The 22,395-nt window shown below is 33.7% G+C and overlaps 1 protein-coding gene across 2 annotated transcripts in view; it reads left to right on the top strand.

Annotated features, from left to right (window-relative positions):
• Nucleotides 1-18,171, top strand: part of LOC150103352 (techylectin-5A-like) — a 34,191-nt gene extending 16,020 nt beyond the window's left edge. For both annotated transcript variants that reach the window (XM_090398163.1, XM_090398164.1), the window contains exons 2-6: nucleotides 2,068-2,246; nucleotides 9,677-9,822; nucleotides 10,737-10,842; nucleotides 13,050-13,214; nucleotides 17,658-18,171. In XM_090398163.1, coding sequence (XP_090254289.1) covers nucleotides 2,068-2,246; nucleotides 9,677-9,822; nucleotides 10,737-10,842; nucleotides 13,050-13,214; nucleotides 17,658-17,938 — 877 coding nt within the window. In that variant the 3' untranslated portion in view covers nucleotides 17,939-18,171. The remainder of the gene's footprint in view (nucleotides 1-2,067; nucleotides 2,247-9,676; nucleotides 9,823-10,736; nucleotides 10,843-13,049; nucleotides 13,215-17,657) is intronic.
• Nucleotides 18,172-22,395: the final 4,224 nt, after the last annotated feature.

The raw sequence follows: 22,395 nt of genomic DNA, 5'->3' as shown, positions 1-22,395 counted from the left end.
ATCACTCCAAGTTATACGTTTTCACTCCAAGAAATTTCCAATTCTTCTCAACTCCCTTTGCAAACAGGGATAGAAAATGAGATCAGTGGGAATTATTGCCCATCCAACGAAGATCTTGTAGTAACTATTCTGTTTTTCAATGCTGAATGATTTGTTTTACGGGATAAAGACACCAAATTTTAGGAAAGAAAATTCTACCACTTCTCTCACTTCTTGACTGTGCCACTGAGTCCGATGAATCCTTCAACTAAAATGATATAATAAAAGTTAATCGCATTCTTTCAAATGCTGAAACTCTGACTGTAAAGAATGCATTAAGATTAATATGATGTGTCAACAGCTGTAGCAGTATTGTACTCTGAGGGAACAGTCGAATAATTTACTTGGAAATTTTAGATTACTTCAAATTATTGCCTCTTGGAATTAGGAGTCAGAACGTAGGCTATCACACGGAAGCCAAAGTAGCAATTGATTTACTTCCTTCATTAACTCTGTTTTATATATAAACAGACAAAACATGCTAAAAATGCAGCGAATTCAGAAATTGACAGCGAAAACTGCTTAACTAAAAAAAAAAAAAAACTCTAGAAGATAGCCGAACGAACGTCGCTACCTTAAAACTGCGAGCACTCTTACACACTGACTGATGAGAGCATTGAAAGAGATCGCATTTTTAAAAAGCAAGGAGTTGGCTATCGACGAAGTATTCTTTCTCTAAATCGGTCCATACAAAATTCATGTTCGCTAACTTCGTGCAAGATTTTGTAAATAAGTAAGAAACAAACAAGAACCAAGATATCTGCTAACACCTTTTCCATCGAGTCATGAGAAATGCAAGGATTTTCTGACACGTTTTGTCACTGATAATGAAACTATCAGTGACAAACTCCCCACTACGAACCGGAAAATATCCATAATATTTGAAATCGCAGTGCTAATGGAGAAAAAGTAATGTTTACACTTCCTTGGAGGTTATTAGATGAACACTATCAGGAAAGAGACTCTACGGTGATGAAAATTCTTATCCCAGATTGCGTCAAAAATTAGGATACGCTAAGAATATCCTATTTGGACTACTTAAAAATGTTTTGAATCCAGATATTCATTTCCTCTGTGCGTATTCCAAAACTTAGGGCTATACTAAGTTATTCTGGACCAACTACACGAGTCATTTTTTTTCTGAGGCTACCCACAAAAAAAAAAAAAAAGTCTCGACTCAGCACACACACACACATACGATATCCCAAGAGTACGGAGGTTGTATAATACTAGACAACTCATAGCAATGGTGGAGTAAGTCAGAAATACTTTGTTGTCCTCTAAAATTAGTTTAGTATCTGATACCCATTGGCCCTAACATATAACGTGATTCTTGAAAGGCAGTGAAGTGCGTGCATCTTACCCTACCTCTAGGGCTAGGGGTGTCAGCTCCCTTTATGGAGAAAAAGTGAAAGACACACACTAAATTGAAACAAATGTTTCTCAAAACAATATGTCCTTATTATATATAATAAAGTAAAAATAAAAATGTAACAAGTCAATATCAAACTAGAATTTTATTAATATTTAAATACAACAGGAAAAATACTCAAACAAAAAAAAACAAAAATTAGGATTTTTTTTCTTTTCAAGCCATGGGTGTGTTTGCTGCAAAACATAAAGGATTAATTTTTATTCATAAGAATAAACAGAGTTTTGCTCATGCATTATTCTTTCCCAAGAGTAGTAAAAATGTTCTGTAAAACATACCATAAATGAAAGAAAAACAAGCAGCTTTTTTCTACGACTAAATACAATACTGACACAGAGTCTATGTACTGTATGTAGCGACCATCAGTGTAAATTGGAGACATGGGGATTGAACATACACTCTAATATTTTCTATTGTATTGAATAGTATTTACTAATTTCTAAACTGTAACAAGGGGAAATCAGCTTCGCAGGTTGTAATAAGTTAATATAGCCACAAATAGTTATCGAACTTCTAAGCGAACAAAATAGTATTTTATTGGTTTATGTATAACGTATAATTACAGTTAACCATGTATTTTTGCCTTTATTATGTAGAGAAATGTCAAGCTTCTCAATGAAAGTCATTGTGATTCTTACGGTAGCCATGATGTCAGTTAGTGCCGACATAAACATAAATGAGCGAAATGAAGACGCAACCTGTGCAGCATCAGACTTTCAACAGCTATTAAACACTGCAATTGAAATCATCGGCAAAGCCAAGAGACTAACTCCAGGTGAATATGACTGAAGTAGTATTTCAGTGTGTGTGCGTGCTTGTGTGTGTGTGTGGGGGGGGGGAGTTATTGTTTTCACTAGCCATCCTGGTAACCAACAGTTTTGAAGTATATTTTTGTTATTTGTCTAAAACTTATAAAATACAATTGTATCTCGCTAATCCGAACCTCTTTAGTCCGAACCTCCAGTAATCCGAACTGTGGTTTGAAAGAAAAAAAAAGTTTTATTTATTAAGTATTATTATTTTGTGCACTGTTATTTTTATTTAATAATTATTATTTTAACTATTATTATTTATTTATTATTATTACAATACAGTATAACTATGGTGATACACAAAAAGAGGAAATTCAAAACGTGCATAATTTGGTTAAAAATATAAATCCAGATGTTGAAATTTCACAAACAGATGTTACGGAATGGATTACAGGTAGAACCGAAAGTGAATTTGAAATCAAATCAGATGCTGAAATTATAAATATGACGCTGCAGAATGAATTAGAAGAGGATGATGACGATAAAGAACTCGAAGAAAAAAAAGTAAATCATGAAGTTGACAGCTTTAATAAGCTTATAGAATGGGCTAAGCAGAATGATACGCCATTCCACAAAATTTTATTGCTAATGCAGTTCCGAGAAGCATTCGAAAAAAGTTTAGCTTCCAAGAAGCAAAAGAAAATCAGTGACGTTTTTACAAAGAAATAAAAAACTTTTTTTTTGTATGTGTTATTTTGTGAAACGTTTTCTTGTGTTGTGTTCAAGAAAGTGATATTTTTTACGCAAATTAATTTATGTACTGAACTATGCAATTTTATTAAATCAGAATCCTCAACAATACAGGTACATACAAAACTAAATTTTTTACTAAAATAAACTTGTATTATTTTTTAAGTTTTACATTATAGTGCAGTAGCTTTTTTTTTTCCTATCAGTTACTTCATTTATTTACAGAATTAAATTGATGTACCATTAGAATCTCATTATTTTTGCTTTAACGCTAGTTATTGTTCTCTCTTGGGGTAAAAATTCGCAAATCCGAACTTTTTGCTAATTCGAACGAGCACGGTTTTTATTAGTTCGGATTAGCAAGATACCACTATATTTAAAATAGAATTATTTGTATACTTTAATATACTACTTAATTATTATATGAATGTTTCCTAAATAACAATAAATCTAAAATATATTTAGATTTTGAAAATAAGCCTTTTTTTTTTTCATGTAAAAATAATATTAAGAGAAATGACTATTATATGCTTACTATTATATGCTTACTTGATAAAAAGAATCAATCGACCGTGGGATGCGGTGATTGATTCATTCAATCCAATACTCTTGGAGGGTAATGGATGGCAATGCTGTAGCCAATGAAGTTCTAACTGAGGCTCGGCTATTGCTGTTACCCTCCTACCATGATCAGAGCTTTAATTGCTGAATAACACCTTATCCCTACACTCTCCTCTACAGATAACGGGGAATATGAAAAGCATTCTTGCTTCGCCTCTTTAAGCCAGTCCTTATAAGGACTATTGAATATGCTTACTAGATTTCGGGTGTTGAATTTCGATTTAATTTCGTTCTAACAGGTTATTCTAACAAGTTAATCTAACAAGTTTTTCCATTTCCACATATGCAAATATGCAAAAGCAGATTTTTATTAATCTTTGTGATATCTGGAGAATTATTCTGAGGCATTTTGATAAATGCGTAAAGGATAAAGCAGTGTATTCCATTGGTGGAGTATTGCCAGGATGGTTAATCAACGAGAATAATGAAACAAAATTAATAATTAGCAGCAATTTAATTACATTGAAACTAATATTATTTATTATATACATGTATATTATGTATTATATATTGTTTTTAATATATATATATATATATATATATATATATATATATATATATATATACCCCATATATACATATATACATATTAACCCTTAAACACCCCATATATATATATATATATATATATATATATGGGGTGCTTAAGGGTTAAAGCTGTATAACTGACAGGAGACCTCCACATAACCTTTAAAGAAATGCGGAGAACCGACCAGGGCTTCTGACCTAATGTCCAATCCTCACCTTCTCGTGGTGCATCCTGTTATCTACCTGGATACTGAACGAACGAGGATGGGCTGGCAATTTGTGATTTAGCCGATAAAATTGTATTGTTATTGACTTAAACCAATATACAAAATGATGGTACAACATGACAAAATTTCATGCCGGCTGGGGCGTCGGCGAAAACAACGGGGTGCGTTGTTTTCGCCGGGAACCAGGGTGAACAGCGAAAAGTCAGCTACTGGATCAAATCTGAAAAAAGACCCCAACTCAAATCACCAGAGTTAAAGATCGGTACTATCAACATCAGAAGCCTGAATGGCAAAGAAATGGAGCTAGCTGAGGAATTAGATAAGTACCAGATCGACATAATAGGAGTGATTGAAACAAAAAAGTCAAAAACTGGTGAGACTTTTCTGAGCAATAAATACAAAATGTTATATTCAGGCAATGAAAATGAAGGAAAAGAAGGAGAAGCCATGGTATTCAACACAAAATACTAGGATAATCTTCTTGAATGGCAGGCAATCTCAAGTAGAGTGATGTGGGCAAATATCAGAATGGGGAATTGAACAATGAGACTTATTTGTACCTATAGTCCCAAAGAAGGCTCTACTAAGGTAGAAATGGAGGAATTTTTTGAGGTTCTAGAGAAAGCTATTGACACAATGACAAAGGAAAAGTTGGTCCTTGTTGGGGATCTAAATAGCAGAGCAGGAAGTGATTTTCAGACGTACAAAAATATTTTGGGAAAATTTGGAGAAAAGAGCAAATTTAATAATAATGGTAAATACCTGTTGGATTTCTGCTCAGGACATGGACTGGTTTTTACTAACACCATGTTTCAACACAATAATGTGCACAAATTCACATGGAGAGAAGAGGCTAGGAATAAGAAAAGTCTCATTGACTATGTTATTGTTGATGGTGATATTTTTCCCTTGTGCAGGACACCAGAGTGTACAGAGGATTTGAAATTGGAAGTGACCATTATTTAGTCTTGAGCAGAATATAATTGAATTTCATATTAAAAAGAATACCATGTAAGAAAGCTAGTCCTTGGGGATATTTCAGCTTGGCAATGAAAGTGTTAAATCGAATAAAAGTTGAGCAGCTCTCAGATGTGAACTGTAGACTAAAATACACAAAGAGTATTGAAGAAAATATGAGAGTTTGAGAACAAGAATCATAGCTTGGAGATTCAGTGGCAATCCTTGAAGAAAACCCTAATTGATTCAGCCAGAGAGGCATGTGGTGAGGTTGTCTGCAAGGATAGAAAAATCAGAACTCCTTGGTGGACACAGGAAGTTAAAGAGGCAGTAAAGGAAAAGAAGAAAGCATATCAAACGTTGCTGGCAAATAAGTCAGCTTGTGCTCTTAGAGAATACAGAGACAAATGTAAGAAAGCTAAACACTGTGTAAAACTAACTTAACAAAAGTCATGGGAAGAACTTTGGCAAGAACATAGAAAATAAATATCAAGAAGGGGGTAAGATATTCTGGAAGTTGTTGAAAAAGCTTAGAAATCGAGAAAAGAGTGCTGTAAAAGGAGTTAGAGATGATAAAGGTGACATGAAAACGGAAGAAAAAGATATCCTTGAAGTATGGAGTAATTACTTCGAAACATTGCTAAATGAAACAAGCAATGATAGCACAGTGGTAAGAAACACTCAACAGGCCTCTACAGTCAGGAATACATATCCATACTTGAAGTAGAAAAAGCCATCAAAGGCTTGAAATGTGGAATGGCAGCGGGAATAGATGATATTCGACCAGAAATCGTGACGTATGGTGGTATAAAAGTCTTACAGTGGCTGCACTGCATCGTTCAGAATGCCTGGACAGAGGGACGAATTCCTGATGATTGGAGTAGAGCTCTCATAGTACCCATATATAAAAAGGGAAATAAAACTGAATGTGAGAATTACAGAGGTATTTTCCCTACTGAGTGTTCCGGGCAAGATTTATGTCAGTATACTTGAGAAACGGTTGAGAAGAATTGTGGAATAAAAGCTTAGTGAAGAACAAGCTGGATTCAGGCCAAATAGAGACTGTCAGGATCAAATCTTCACTTTACGACAAATAGTGGAGAAATCATGGGAATATAACAAAGATCTCTATTTAAGTTTTGTAGATCTGGAAAAGGCATATGATAAGGTGCCAAGAGAGAGAAGCTATTCAATACGCTATAGTTATATGGTCTAATTGGGGCATTATATCAAGCAATACTTAGTCTTTATTTGAGTTGTAAGTCAGCAGTTAGAATTAAAGGAAGTAATGTTAATGTTAATGATAAATCTGGTTTAATGTTAAATCTGGTGTGAGAGAAGGGCCTACATTATCCCCTCTGTTATTCATTATCTATATGGATCACATTATGAAGGAAAGTGGTATTAAACCTGATATCAAAATTGGAAATGTTAATGTCAGCTCTTTGCTTTATGCGGATGAAGTTATACTTCTAAATAAATCCGCTGCAAGTCTGCAAGATTCTCTGACTAAATTGAATAGCTGTTGTAATAGATATGGTATGAAGGTCAGCAATAAAAAGACAAAGACAATGAAAATAGGCAGAATCATTGGAAATATCAACTGTGTTGTGAATGGAGAAGCTGTGGAACAAGTAAAACATTTCAGCTACTTAGGCACGATTTTTACTGAAGATGGTAAATTAAATATAGAAATAGACAACAGAATCAGCAAAGCTGGTATGGTGGGAATTCAATTGAATAAATTCATATGGAATAAGAGAGAAATTAGTCGGAACACTAAATTAGCTGTATACAAGACAGTGTTCAAACCAGTTTTAACTTATGGATCTGAGAGCTGGGTCAGAAGTAAAACACTTTACCAAAGACTAGAGATCACGGATATGAGAGTCCTGAGAAAGATTATAGGCGTGAACAGATGGCATCAATGGCAATATCATATTAAAAATGAGGATATTAGGAAAGAACTTGACATTGTCAGCATCCAGGAATGCGTTAGCAGAGCTAATCTCATGTGGTATGGTCACTTAAATAGAATGGGAAAGGAAAGATTAGCAAAACAAGTGTTCTCTGCCAAGTTGGCAGGAAAACAACCCAGAGGAAGACCAAGATATAGGTGGATTGATACGGTACAAAGTGTCTTAGATGATTGAAATATAAGATCTGATAATGTTGGAGTCTTGACAAGTAACAGACTGAATTGGAGGAAAATTGAAGATAGGAAGTTAGTAATGATGTAAATAATTTTTCATGTAGTACTATCATATCCTGTACACCCCTTGAGGGTACATGTCAGGAATTTGATGATGGTGATGATGATATATACGTGGGCTGTTCAATAAGTAATAAGACTAATTTTACTGTGGCGAAACCACTCATCACAATATTAATTTCTGTGGAACAAAGAAATGTTGCTGTCTGTATTAACAAAAGAGGTTGATAGATGGCGTATACGGGCTGATGTGCCAGAGTTTCATATGACTAAACGCAAGCTTGTTTCGGAGCGCCTTTGAGGAGCGACAAGTCTTCAAAATGGAAGCGTCCTTGGAACAGCGTTATGCGATTAAATTTTGTGTGCGTTTGCAAAAATCGGCATCGGACACTTTTACACATGATACGCGAAGCTTTCCACGATGAAGCAATGTCGAGGGCAAGTGTTTTACGCTGGCATAAAACTTTTAAGGAAGGAAGGCAAAATGTGGAAGATCTTGAACGTGAGGGAAGACCTTCAACGTCCATCACAGAGACAATGATCAACACAGCAGCGATTATCATCAAGCACGTAAAAAGGAAACGTCCATTGCTGAAGAATGGCTTCTTACTACACCACGATAATGCAAGGCCACATATTGCTGGTTGTGTAGTGGACGTTTTGCAGAATAACAACACAGATATCCTACCACACCCTCCATACAGTCCTGATCTCGCACCCTGCGATTTCTGGCTGTTTCCTCAGCTCAAGAAACCACTAAGAGACCGCCATTTCGAAAGCAACAAAGCATGTGTAAAAGCTGAGGAGGCGATTTTGAAAGAACTCTCAAAAAACAGACTCTCACATGTGTTTAAGAAGTGGACCGCAACGTTGGGACAAATGCATCGCGTCTCACAGTAGTTACTTCGAAAAAGACCATGCAAATTATGACGATTAAAGGTAATCTGTTTTCTGCATAAATATAGTCTTATTACTTATTGAACAGCCTACGTGTATATATATATATATATATATATATATATATATATATATATATATATATATATATATATATATATATATATATATATATATATATATATAGTCATTACTTTATTGAACAGCCTACGTATATATATAGTCTTATTACTTATTGAACAGCCTATATATATATATATATTGATATTATGTATATACTTTAATATCCTTATAAAAATCTTCCCTTGGATATTTTCTATTAGTCCTCATAAATTTATAACATGGGCAATTAGCACCCTTGGAAAGAAAAGAGGAAAATGCTTCCCCATCACTGTATTTGACATAATCAGGATCTAGGAAAGTGTGTGCAATAGTATAAATAACACATGTTTTAGCTATTTGTATACGCATTATATTATTATATGGAAGTAAGTAAATTTTTGTATATAATATATGTTGTTAATTCATTGCTAAAGTTTGCCTTGTCCGACTTAGTCTAGGCCTTGAAAACATATTTGTGCCTGGGTTGCCTCTCTTGCTCGTTCTGTCCTTGTTATGGTGATGTGGAGATCCTTATCAAGCCTCATAATTAATTAGAAAAGTAACAAATAATATAGTGATGGTTTATATACACGATTCTGTTGATAAGCACTCAATACTTAGAAGTATATTTAAATATTTCATATCTTGAAAAGTTTTGCTAAGTTTTAGAACATTCTTCCATTAAAAGATTATTTAGAAATTCTCTACAATCGAAAATGAATTTAGTAACGAAATCGTTTGGCAGTTCGTTAATAATCAACCATTTTATTTCTTTATTTATTGAGTATATTTCCATGATATATAGATGTACTCAGAATTTCGGCCCAATAATTAGCAGGTGAATTTAAGATGAACTTAATTTAAGGAAAATTTACGTTAACTTATATATTAGCTTATAGAATTAATTAAGATTTTAATGTTTTTATTCAATTTAATACCAAATGCTCCCTTTTCGCCAAGTCAAGAACTGAAATGATTTATTTTGAATGGAGAATATGTGATATTATAACACGGATAGTTCATACACACTGATGAAATGGACCTCTTATGAAGTTGGTTGTATATTTTGCCTACCAAAGAAATACTTAAACAAACACAAATCTATTTGATAACAGTGATTTGCTATTTACCAATCTAATGGTGTATTTGTAACCAACAGATGGACTGAAACCAATGGATTGCGCTAATATCTTCACAAGCGGATACAAAACAAGTGGAGCGTACACTATTTGGCCCCAAAGTCGACTTGTTTCTGGAAGTTTTCTAGTATATTGTGACATGGACACAGATGGAGGAGGATGGACGGTATGACTTATACAAATTACAAATTTATATGCGAACGTTTCGGTGTTTGAAATTGAGGAGGAAAATAAAAAGATTGTCTCAATACTATAATAGAGTATTGAGACAATCTTTTTATTTTATTATAAATACGTTTATAATTTTAAATTATAAATGCGTTTCAAAAAATATAAATACGTTTATAATTTTTTTCTGCATAAGAAATATTAAAATGGATTTTATGGAAATTGTATTGTAGTTTTGTAAAATTTTGTTCTTCAGATTTATAGTTTAATACACCATTTCATTTTTATAATAAATGTAATAAATATTTAAATAATTTAATCATACAGTTGATGCATTATCCTCTCTAAATTTTGGGAATGATTAATTTTGGATTTAGTTATCTTTTTTGGTTAAAGATATTTATCTGTTCTAGACAGATGGTGCTTATAACAATTATAGTAATTTTCAATATTAGAACCATTTTTCTTTGAGAAGGGAGAGGATAGTTTTGAAAGTTATTGTGTGCAATAATATCCTATATTTAAGCGATATAAATATAACATGACATAATATTAATTTTCAATATTTAGAGAAGGAAGCAACGCTGGATGATCAGTAATTTGTAAATTTTCCTTTTATGACATCTGAAAGAATGGGGATATTTTCAATCATGTTATTAAAATGAAAATTTAAGGTAAAGTAGAATTATTTGGAAGAATTATGTCTTCTTTACCTTAAAAGAAGAATGTTCAGATTTCAGCTATGAAGAATTATGTAGGAAAATTGTAGAAAATTGTACAATTTAGCAAATTATAGAATTCGTACTTTGAACATGGTATTCATTTGTTGCATCACAGTTATGAGATTAATCAAATATACATATTTATTCAAATTATTCAAAGATTATTTCACAAGACTTGCCTTTTCATTAGGTTATACAAAGAAGAGGAGATTTTGGGAAATCACAATACTTTTTCTTTAGAAATTGGGATGATTATGAAGCAGGATTTGGAGATGTAAGGCAAGATTTTTGGCTGGGTAAGTTGCTTATTATTCATAAAACGTAGACGTGTCAGAAAAGGATGAGAACTGAAATTTGTGTACTTTTCATTAAATTGTAAATATTTATATGTAGGATAACCAGCTTGTAGAAAAAAAAAAGCGATTTGAGCCTACTTGACTTCGATTTCACCACTTTTAAAGCGTCTTCTCCAGAATCTGAGTATGTTCACATCAACAGTAATATCACTAAGCACATTTTTCAGACATTTATATATATATATACATATAATTTATATATATATATGAATTATAGAGGCTAATGTATATAGTATATAGAGGCTAATGACTTCATATCACTTGCGTTAGTATGTATCCCATAATGCAAAGCACATCCCCTTTCAGGCGTGTATAATGCAATGCATAATGGGAAGGGTTTCGACCTTTATTGAGAGTTTAAGTACAGGTCATTCCCAAAAATTCGTGCGGTTCCCCAGATAACCCAACAATGAGCAACCCGATGGATCAAAAAATTCAGTGTTGTTCCCCTCCGTAACAGGCTCACTCTGTCACCGAAGAAGAACTCTCAGCTTTGGCTCTACTCGATGGCAAGCTCACCCCGCCATCGAGCAGTGCCGCTCATATTTCATCTTGGGGAGTAACAGAAACAGCCGTGCCTCAGTAATGTAGCCCATTGACTTCATGGGCTATAGCATTGCCATTCATTACCCTCCCCCAGGACCTGGGTGACAGCAACAGCCAAGCTCAGTGAAAACTTCGTGGGCTACAGCATTGCCATTCATCACCCAAGCTTCCAACCGGTTTCGACCTTTATTGAGATCGTGTCAGGGGAGAGATACCAAGGTTGAAGTAATGCAGAAGTCATATATATCTCATATACAGCTAGACAAAAGCTTCTTGACCTTCTTAATAAAAATTTCTGGATGAGAGAAAGACGTAGAAAGTTTTTTACCTTGAGTGTAATATAATAATGTAAAGATACTAAGACTTTTTTATACTTGGTTTTAATCCTTTTCCTAAGTAAGCAAAACAAAGTTTTGCTCTTGAAATATATTCACGTCTGAGCTACTCTATATAGAGGCTAATGACTTCATGTCACTTGACTTAGTATGTATCCCATAATTTGATATACAATCAAAGGAACCTAATTATTACGATGATAAAAATAAAATAAAACCTTATAAAAGAAGTGATAATTCCAGATAAATGCTAACTAGAAATTTCTCCTGTCTGATGGTGTGCCCGAATCGGCCGTGAGATGCGGTGATTAATACCCTTGGAGGGTAATGGATGGCAATGCTGTAGCCAATGAAGTTCTAACTGAGGCTCAGCTATTGCTGTTACCCTCGTGCCATGATCAGAGCTTTAAGAGCTCAATAACACCTTAGCCCTACACTGTCCTCCACAGATAACGGGGAAGATAAAAAGCATTCTTGCTTCGCCCCTTTAAGCCAGTCCTTATAAGGACTCCTGTGTGATGTGACAGATTGTTGGCGATGAATGTCATCCCCTTAAGAATCAACCTTCTCCCAAAAGGGTTATCTTCTTTGCCTATTTGCCTTGTTTTTGTGGGAAAAGCAGATAGGCAAAGAAAAAGTTCCGAATTTCATGTTAAATTTTATTTTCCTTGGTGAGATGTTTTTTCCGTAGCTTTATTTAAGTTCTCACAAACAAACTAAACAGAAACATTTCATTTTTAAGGAGACTCTCAAATCGAAAACACTTAGTCCTTATAAGGACTGGCTTAAAGTGGCGAAGCAAGAATGCTTTTCATCTTCCCCGTTATCTGTAGAGGACAGTGTAGGGGTAAGGCATTATTGAGCTATTAAAGCTCTGATCATGGCAGGAGGGTAACAGCAATAGCCAAGCCTCAGTTAGAACTTCATTGGCTACAGCATTGCCATCCATTACCCTCCAAAGCACTTAAGTATATCTGATCTCTATTTATAAAACCTCATATAAAAAACAAGATGATGTATCAAAAAATTTTAGAAAATATTTCTGTAACTTTTGAAAATTTAAAAATCCTATATAAAACAAGTAGAGTATTATAATTTACAAGCTATTATTTTTTTAGTATTTTAAAATTAAAGACAAATAAGAATAGAAAATTCTTTATTCTGATTCCTAGTTTAGTAATAACGATCAAATATCATACATGCTATTAATTTTTTCGGTGTAATAAACCAGTTACACAATAAAGGTATGCATACCGTTTATTGCAGGAAACAACTTAATAGCTGCGTTGACGAATCAGAAGACATATTCGCTAAGAATAGACATGAAGGATATGCTTGAACACTCAAAATTTGCTTTGTATGACTCTTTCTGGATAGACGATAAAAGTTACAAGTATAAACTTCATACCGAGGGGTTTACTGGAAATGCTGGTAAGTGAAACCATATTTAAAACGGTGTAACATACTTTTTTAAAAAACTGCTATCGTTATACACGGTGGCCCAGAAGTAATAGGGTAGTCTGATAATCCAGGAGAAAAATTTTATTAATAGAATAATTATAAATTCATAAAACATCAAATCAATTATTATTATTATTATTATTATTATTATTTTTTTTTTTTTAATTTTTATTTTTAAGTTTGAGAATGAGAAAGAATGATTATACTTACAGTTTTCTGCATTTGCTTATAAGGATTACTTGTAGATGAGTGAGGCAAGTTAATCCCACCTACTTCGAAACTTGGGTTAGCTTTTATGAAGAGAGTGGGATTTAGCGTTCCCTATTTGTGTTGTTGATACTGTTTATGTATGGGATGTAGGAATTGGATGCTAGTGATTTGTAATGTGTATATTAGTGTTAATGGTTTCTTAACTTTGTTGGTATATTTTCCAGAGTTATTTTTTTAATGTTCTGTAGCTATCTACGTCTTTTAAACTTTCTTGGTAGGTTGTTGAGTTGCGTGGGTATCTGATGTGATCTCACAAAAGAACCGTATGAGTTGTTGAAAGGTGTGGGGATGTAGAGAGTTGTTGTAGGTCGTGTTATACGATATGTGTCTCTATTGTTTCGATAGGTGATGTTGAAGTAATTCCTTGTTAATGTCATGTAGTGTTTCAGGTTTTTAATGCTCAGAATTCTGTGTATCGCCATGTGCTTGTCGGATATTGGTTGTTGCGTGTAAGGTGTCAAGATCACTGTTGACACGATTTTCCTGTGTAGTGTTTCTAATTTTGTTAGGTGGCTGTTTGATGTATTTGTATAGACTGTTATTCCGTATCTGAGTAGGGATTCGCAGATACCATGATATAGGAGTTTTTTTATGTTGGGTGGAATAATGTCTTTAACTTGGAAGAGTTTTGCTGCGATGATCCGGAGTTTGGTGTGTAGGTATTCTATATGTTTTGTCCATTTAAGGTGGGAATCTATATAGAGACCGAGGTATTTTGGGTGTGTTACAGATTTGATTTCGGAACATTGGCAGGTATTTTTGTGGTTAATGCAGCGGTATATGTGACAATGTATCGATAGTGATGCGGGGCGTATGATTCTTGGGTTGTGTATTATCAACATCTGTGGTTTGCTACCGTTGATTAGAATTGCGTTTTGGTGGAAGTAGGTTGTGATTTCGTTTAGGTCTTGTTGTGCTTTGCAGAGAGCTGTGTTAATGTCTGTCTGGATTGATAGTAGTGCTGTGTCGTCTGCGTATTGAAAAATTTGACTTCTTATGGATATGTTATGAACATCGTTAATGTATATGTTGAATAGAGTGGGTGATAATATGGCACCTTCAGGTACACCGTGTTTTACTTGTATGCTCCGACTGTGACATGTACCTATTTTTGTTACTTGTGTTCTGTTTGAGAGGTAGTTCTTGAACCATGTATGCAGTGTTCCTCTTATACCTATTGAGTATAGTTTGGTGAGTAGTATGTCATGTTCAAGTGTGTCAAATGCTTTGTTTAGGTCCAGCATTATAAGGACGGAGTACTTGTTTTTGTGGAGAGCTTTGTTTATTGTGTCGGCGATGTCTTCTAATAAAGGAATGGTGCTTTTTGTTTTCTAAAAGCCATATTGGTTTTTTTGTGAGATGATGCTGTACTTTTGTAAATAGTTCTGTAGTCTGGTGTGTTATTTTTTTCTAGAATTTTTGAGATGACTGGTAGGGTAGCTATTGGTCTGTAGTTCTGATTATCGTTTCTTTTGCCGTGTTTGCATATTGGCGTAATTACTGCAGTTTTTAGTTGTTGTAGAATAATACCTGTGTCGAATATTATGTTCACGAGTTTCAAAAGTATTGGATTTATTTGTTCAAAGTGTGTTATAAGGTCTGTGAGTCTTATTTTGTCTATTCCTGGAGTGGTCTTTGGTTTCAGGTTTAGGAGTGCTTCTTTCAGTTCCTGTTTTGTTATGGGTGGAAAATACATCGTTTGTTGTTGACTTTGTGTTGGTAGTTTTTTGTTGATCGTTGGCAGTTTGTCTTTTTTGAGTTGTGTGATGTTGTTTGTGAAAGCATGGTTGAATGAGTCTGCTAGTTCCTCTTGGTTTGTGTCCTGACCGAAGCTTTTTGCAATAAAATCTTGTGCTGAGGTTTTCTTTTTTCGGGTTACTAATTCTTTGAGTGTAGCCCATGTTTGCTTAATGTTGTCGTTATATTCCATGAATTTTTGTAAGTAGTAGCGTCTTTTTGCCCTACGAATTTTTGTTGTTAGTTTATTTCTTGTGGTTTGATATAAGGTTTGTAAATGTTACTGGGTGACTTTTAAGTTTTTTCCATAGATTTTCTTTTTCAGTAATAATTTTTTCAGTAATAAAAATAATAATAATAATAATAATAATGTATTAATTAATAAAACCCAAGCCGCCAACCAGGCTGGCATTATTAATTAATAATGCCAGCAGCCTGGTTGGCCGAGTGGTTAGCATATCCGCTCTCCAGCCAAAAGACTGCGGGTTCGAATCCTGCCGTGGGCAAGGATGTTTGTGATTGTCTGTGAAAATACCAGTAGGCAGCAGATGGCGTTGGTGTAGATGAAGCGGTTCGCTGTAGTTGGTGGATTGAGATGGAGAGTTGTAGAGTAGGTGTCATCCCTTGATGAGTCTTTGGACTCCTTGGAGGTGTCACGTAATAACAATAATAAAATAATAATAATAATAATAATAATAATAATAATAATAATAATAACGAAATTGTTGTCTGTTATTCAACTGCCCTAATTACCTTTGAATCACTGAGTAATCCACAACTCACTTGGGAAATATTGGATAAAAATTTACTGTATGCAAGTATGTGATCGAGAATATATCTGTCACCATACTAAATGATTGAAACATCGACTAATCAGTTTCATTGATGAATAACTACGGTATTCATAGAAATACATTATCAGGAATTTGAAGAGCGGATTTTTCATAATATAAATAGTATTCACCATTTCAAAGTCATTTGAAAAGCAAACATTTGAAAGTCTTGGCAATCATTATTAATCCCAAAAAGGATGACGTTTTCTGTCCTCATTATGAGTTGTCCATTTTCGAAACCGTTTCAATGAAGTTCTTTGAGAAAGAAGGTAATAGTTAAGCTTTTTGTATGACCGCTATTAAGTTCTGACGAAACATTTCGAACAGTTTCAAAATTAATTAGTACTACTATTTCGGATGCTATTGAACATTTCAAAAGTACTGAAATAATATACATACACTATTTCGAAATAATGCTAATGTGTGAATGTTTTTGATAAACTACTTTAAAATTCACAAAAAACGAGATCATGTTTCAGAAATTAAAAAATAAAACAAAACAAAAACTTATTAAATTGAATATAAAATTAATGGCTTTCACAATCATGTAGATTATCATAATCAGTTCATTTTAAGCCATTCTATAACGAGTTGTTCTTCGCAGCTTTTTTTTACCTTACTATAAAAATGATACTTTATTGGCATCGCTGTTCCACCTAGCGACTTTTTTGTTGCAAGCACCTTGGTGGATTTGACGAAAATCGGGTGTTGTGGTACGAGAGAAAAAAAAAAGTGTTTCAATATTTCGTTGATATCATCAATTTGCTTACAGTTTTACTTATCGTCCATTACGTAAACTCTTTGCATCCTTTTATTGTGTTCTTTGGAGATTAGGGCTACTTCTTACAAATCCAGATTTGGATACTAGTTGAAAACAAGATTGCATTCCAGCAATAAAAACGGAAGGAAAAAATGAAAGCATAACTTCAGATGGCTACGTCACTTTTAATCAGCGCATTGTAAATGTTTATTTGACCTAAGAAATAAAAATAGGTGAATAATGTTATAAGAAAGGAAAAGTAAATTACATAAGATTTTTTTTCAATTTATTTATAGCTTCTAGAATTTATATTTCGAATGAACCAGTGTGAAATTTGAAATAATATTGCCTACCAGATAAGAGATAATTATAACCCTCTGCGCATCATACAAAAATAATGTATACTTTTATACTAAAGAATAAATTGTTGCACAAAACAAAAGTTACAGTAAGATAGAATGGACATCAATATGTTGTGAAGAATACCTATGGAATATTAATTCGACAGCACAGGATGAACAAACGCAAAGAGTAAAATAGAATAAAACAATAAAAAGCATACGGAATTTATTAAACGTGACCGCTTGTAAGTTCACTTTAGGAGAAGGTGGTTCTGAACGATACATTACGACATATCATGCTAACATTAACTCATTAAGAAATAAACAGCCCTGTTGTAATTCTCAACAAAAAATGCTCGTGATTTTTTTTAATTAAAAAAAAAACTTATTGTGTGCGTGAGCATGTTAAGTATCGCTAATTTAAGTTTTCTATATGAAAAAAAAAAAAAAACACAATTTTTTTCTCTTACAGGAGATTCATTTTCAAGTCATAACGGACAAATGTTTACCACCAAGGACAGCGACAACGATTCCGATGCAGCACGTAACTGCGCGAAGGTTTACAAAGGAGGTTGGTGGTACACCAATTGTCATGAATCCAATTTAAACGGGTTGTTTTTGAACGGCAGTCATACTTCCTTTGCCGATGGAATTGAATGGAAGACGTGGATGGGATATAATTATTCTTTTCCTTTTGTAGAAATGAAAATCAGACCTTTGTTTTTCCTGAAAGAAGAAACTGTTCCTTTGTAACCGTTTTTTGAAGAAAAAAAAAAGGCAAATTTTTGTGTGTAATTTAAGTGTTTGCGTTATACTCTTTGAAGATGTCTCAGTGACTGAGACGAAATATTGGAATAATAAAAGTAAGTTTCAATCCTTTCTTAGTGCTTTTAATACTCCATTAAATCTCCAACATAATGTCCTCTCAGCACTTAAGCTTTAACACAAGGGAATGGAGTTATGGTAAAATATAATTTCAACCCTTTTCATGCCGCTGCAAATAGGCTTAATAAAACGCAATTGAAAATACTCGACAAATTTCTGTAAACAGTTTTTTTTTTTTTTTTTTTGGAAAAATCCAAAACACATTCATTGGATTCATTTTGTCGATGGACAAAATGAATCCAACAGGTGCTTACACAACTTGCATAACTCAACCATAACAGACACCATAATCAATATTATATTGAACAACATGAATATCAGTTCAACACCGGTCTTAGTTTCTTCACTTTTTTGCAGCATTATTTTGGAACAACATCAAAGCACTTTTGAAGTAAATTAGTTTTGGAATTTATTTTTCTGGCTGTTCACTTCTATATTGCTTATTGTCAAATAAATCGAAAAATAAATATTCTGTCATTTATTTTATTTATTTTGTTTTATGACACATACATATCCAAGTATACAAAAATGTCTTTTACTATCATCTTGCGTACAATGAATTGTAGTTGAAGATACAATGTCATTGAGAATGAAACAGCATATTTTGAATTTATGATATAAAAACGAAATCATCGACTGACATTCAGTTTTTGTGCTACGTCGGATCATTGCAAAATACGACTGCACGGATATAAACAGTTCATCCTGACGTTCAGCTGCATTTTTACTGAAACACTGCAGAGATTCATGGTTCTGATGTTTTACTGTTTAGGCCACACATCATAAATCTATTACTCCTCTATATGAGACAAACGAATTCCGTTTCAGGAATTCGTTTGTCTGAATTTAACTGAATTTAAAGATAATGAAACTGAATTTAAGAGAATTGTGAGGGTGTGATTCCACTAAGAAGTAGCTGTCGCAAACTCATGAAACGACCAGAATTTTACCGGAATTGTATTAAACACAGATGCCGTTGAGTGGAGAAACATCTGAGTAAAACTAGAATATAATGAAAAAAATTTACATAAAATATAAAATTCTATGTTAAACTTTTAAATTAACCTGCTATAATATAACTTGGAATACTAGAGCATCGAAGGTTTGAATTTAACTACATATTTTTTTTCAAAATAATTACTGAAAAATACGAACCGACATGATACATGTATGTGGCATCGTCCCTTTGTGTTCACGGAACTTCAACACTGGTATTTGACATAATACCACCAAACACCTTTAAATTCTACAGCGCAGCTGTTTGAATATGCATCATTGTAATGAAGAAATTAAGTGTATTGTGATTTCCAAAGGAATCACCTGAAAAAATATTAATTTAATATGAATATAATATTGATATAGTAATATAGTATGTTAATCTTATAATTACTGAAAACATAATTCGTAATTAGTATAAACCTTTCACTATTTATTGTTATATTCGTAATTAATGTTGAATTCATGTTTACTAATATTTATTAATAATTTATTTATAATAATAAACTCAATCTGAATTCATACTATTTACAATACATACACTTACCTACATTTATAAATCGAGACGTAAGTAGAAGACATATAATACTAAATAATTACGGAAGTCACTTACGTAAAATTATTTTGTTTAAACTAAAAATAAAATGAATAATAAATTATTTTCAATTTAAATAATTAATTATAATTTATGAAACACATGAATGTTGAGTATTAGTTAGGATAACTTCCCAAAATTGAGAAAGTTTAAGGCAAATCGTTTTTGTTAAGGTTAAAATTGTGAATGTGTGCTTCACAGCTTTCTTTATACAGTCTTTCCAAAAGAATATAACTTTTGTGTAGAAGTTTGGTACTATTCCACTGAATTCTGTGTTTTGTAGATGAGGCGTGGCTTGCTAAACCAGATTTATTGGGCTCTTTAAGTGCAATATATATTCTTAATGTTCTTCAAGATGAATTTGTGCAGAACGAGCAGTCTGTCCATAATAACATAAGCTACAAGAACAGGGGATTCTAAACTATGATAGGAAAGAGGTTCGCGGTAGAATGAATTTTGGTGGTTTGATAGTTGGATTTATCATCAAGTACTTGTTTGTAGTTCTTTCAGCGTCCTTTCCACAAGTCCTGGGAGACCATCATCTGGTACTTACACTAGCCGTATGGGAGATTTGAAAGTAAGGCGGTGAGCTGGAGCTGGAGAGATATTTTTGTGTCTTCTCAGACATCAAAGAACTAAAGAAAATCGTTACTGATTTTCTTTATTTCTTTGATGTCGGCTTCTCTTCTGAAGCATGGAGAAGTGATGTGGGAAGAATATCCCTGGGCAAAGAGTATTTTTAAGGTGCCAGAGACGGTTTTCATTATTATGTTTAGTTGTGTGTCCACGAGAATTGTGTGGTGACTTCGGCTCCGAACTGCTGAACAATACTCCGCAACAGGGAAGACCAGAGACAGGGCTGCTGTTCTAAGAGTGGAGGCATTACAACCCCAAGTTGTTCCTTGCAGATATCTTTAACTAAGTTTTTTTCCTAATGTTTTAAGTAAGTTAGACTAAGGTAAAGTGACATCAAGATAGCAAAGGTTACTTTCATGGATGAAAGTCCCGATACAGAAATTAATTTTTAGTTTTCTATGAGCCTCGTGGTTATTTAGGTGGAAACTAGAAACAACAGGTTTCGTGAGATTAGGAGATAGTCACCAACTTCAAAGTAATTTTGTAGTCCGCTTAGATCTTTGCTCAGTGTTTCCTCCAGGCATTGAAAGATACTGTCTTGGGTGGAACTAGGTCTGTCATCAGCACAGATAAACTTTCGACTAGTTGTTGGAGGGATATCGCTTGTGTACAGATTGAATAAAGCTGGGGCGAGGACAGATCTTCGTGGCAATCCGTCCTACAGGATAAATATTCTGATTTTTTGTGTGAATTCAGATGAACATTTATTCTCCTATTGGAAAGACTTTGTTCTACTGATTTTATTATAGTTTTCTGGCAGTTGATTATTTTGGGCTGCTTTATTCAGTAAATCTTTCTTCCATACACTGTCATAAATTGATGTTAGGTCTATGAAGACAGGTCCTGTTTTTAAACCCTTTTCATATCTAGCTTCTATGTAGGTTTTGAGAGTTAGGACCTGGTCGCAGCAGATCCTGCCAGGTCTAAACCCAGCCTGTTCACTGGATAAGATGGCTTCTATTGTTATAGAAATTATAGAGGACAATCCTTTCAAAAAGTTTACAAGGAGTGTCGTCCTATAGAGTAATGCTATAGGACGAGAGTTATTAGGGTTATCAGCTGACTTATTGGATTTTGGCAGGGCTATTATCATTGATTCGAGGCAAAGATTTGGGAGTCGTGCATAATTTATTATTAAAGAAAAGAAATTAGATAGCCAGGATTTTGCCCTTGGGTCAATGAGAGTAGGGAAGGATGCCATCAACACCACGAACTTTACCTGTTTTTAACTAGTTTGAGTTCTGCATCAATTTCATCTACAGATTACTGGATTGGAATTTGCTGTAGATGTAACACATGATAAAAAATGTTGTAAAACGATTAATCTCTTTTTTAGTATCTCTGGGAATTTAAGATTTATTTATTTATTTTTGTGTGTGCTAAGAGTTTTGCAATACTGTTAAGGTTTACTTTTCCTTTAATCTTTTTGGAATGCTGGTGCCTCGCAGTCGACGAAGCAGTGATCAAGTCTTGCGACTTGATCTGGTAAACTTGAGGTTGTTTATTGATTCATATCAGCGAGTACCATCATCCGAGGACCTTAAGAAAGCAGTAGCAGTGTATGAATGGTTCTATTGTTCCTACACTTCCAAAGAATACTACTTTCAGCTGACCAGCATGGAGTGTAGATTTTTCTGAATCCTCTCGGGATGTGTTTCTTGCCAGGTGCTATGAGAAGTTCAGTGAATCTTTCATAGTTATCAATTGTGAGTGTAGGTGGAATTATGTTGATGTTGTTTATATATATATATAGTTTTATGAAAAAAATTGAATGACTAGAACCGAGATTTAAGTAAAAAGATTTTAATATAAAAACACTACTAGTTTCGGCCTGTAACAGCCTTCTTCAGGTGGAATTATAAAAAAAAGAAAAAACACCAAACATTGAAGGTTAAAAGACTATGAACAACATAGACAGTCTCTGTAGATAATTATCATGAAAACGTTGTGGTTGTATTTGAAGCTGTACTTTCGTTTGTTGCATTGTTGGGTGAGTGCGTGCTTGCAGCCTCACGTGAACGCCAGTACATGATTACAGCTGAATGACTGTAATCATGTATCTGGGAGGTTGTAGCTCAAGTTGTTATTTAGATGAACA

This window comes from Typopeltis vanoorti, chromosome 9 (assembly GCF_054136105.1).
Source record: "Typopeltis vanoorti isolate ZY-2024b chromosome 9, IOZ_Tvanoo_1.0, whole genome shotgun sequence".
Classification (NCBI taxonomy): domain Eukaryota; kingdom Metazoa; phylum Arthropoda; class Arachnida; order Uropygi; family Thelyphonidae; genus Typopeltis; species Typopeltis vanoorti.
This window is presented reverse-complemented; position numbering and strand designations above follow the sequence as displayed.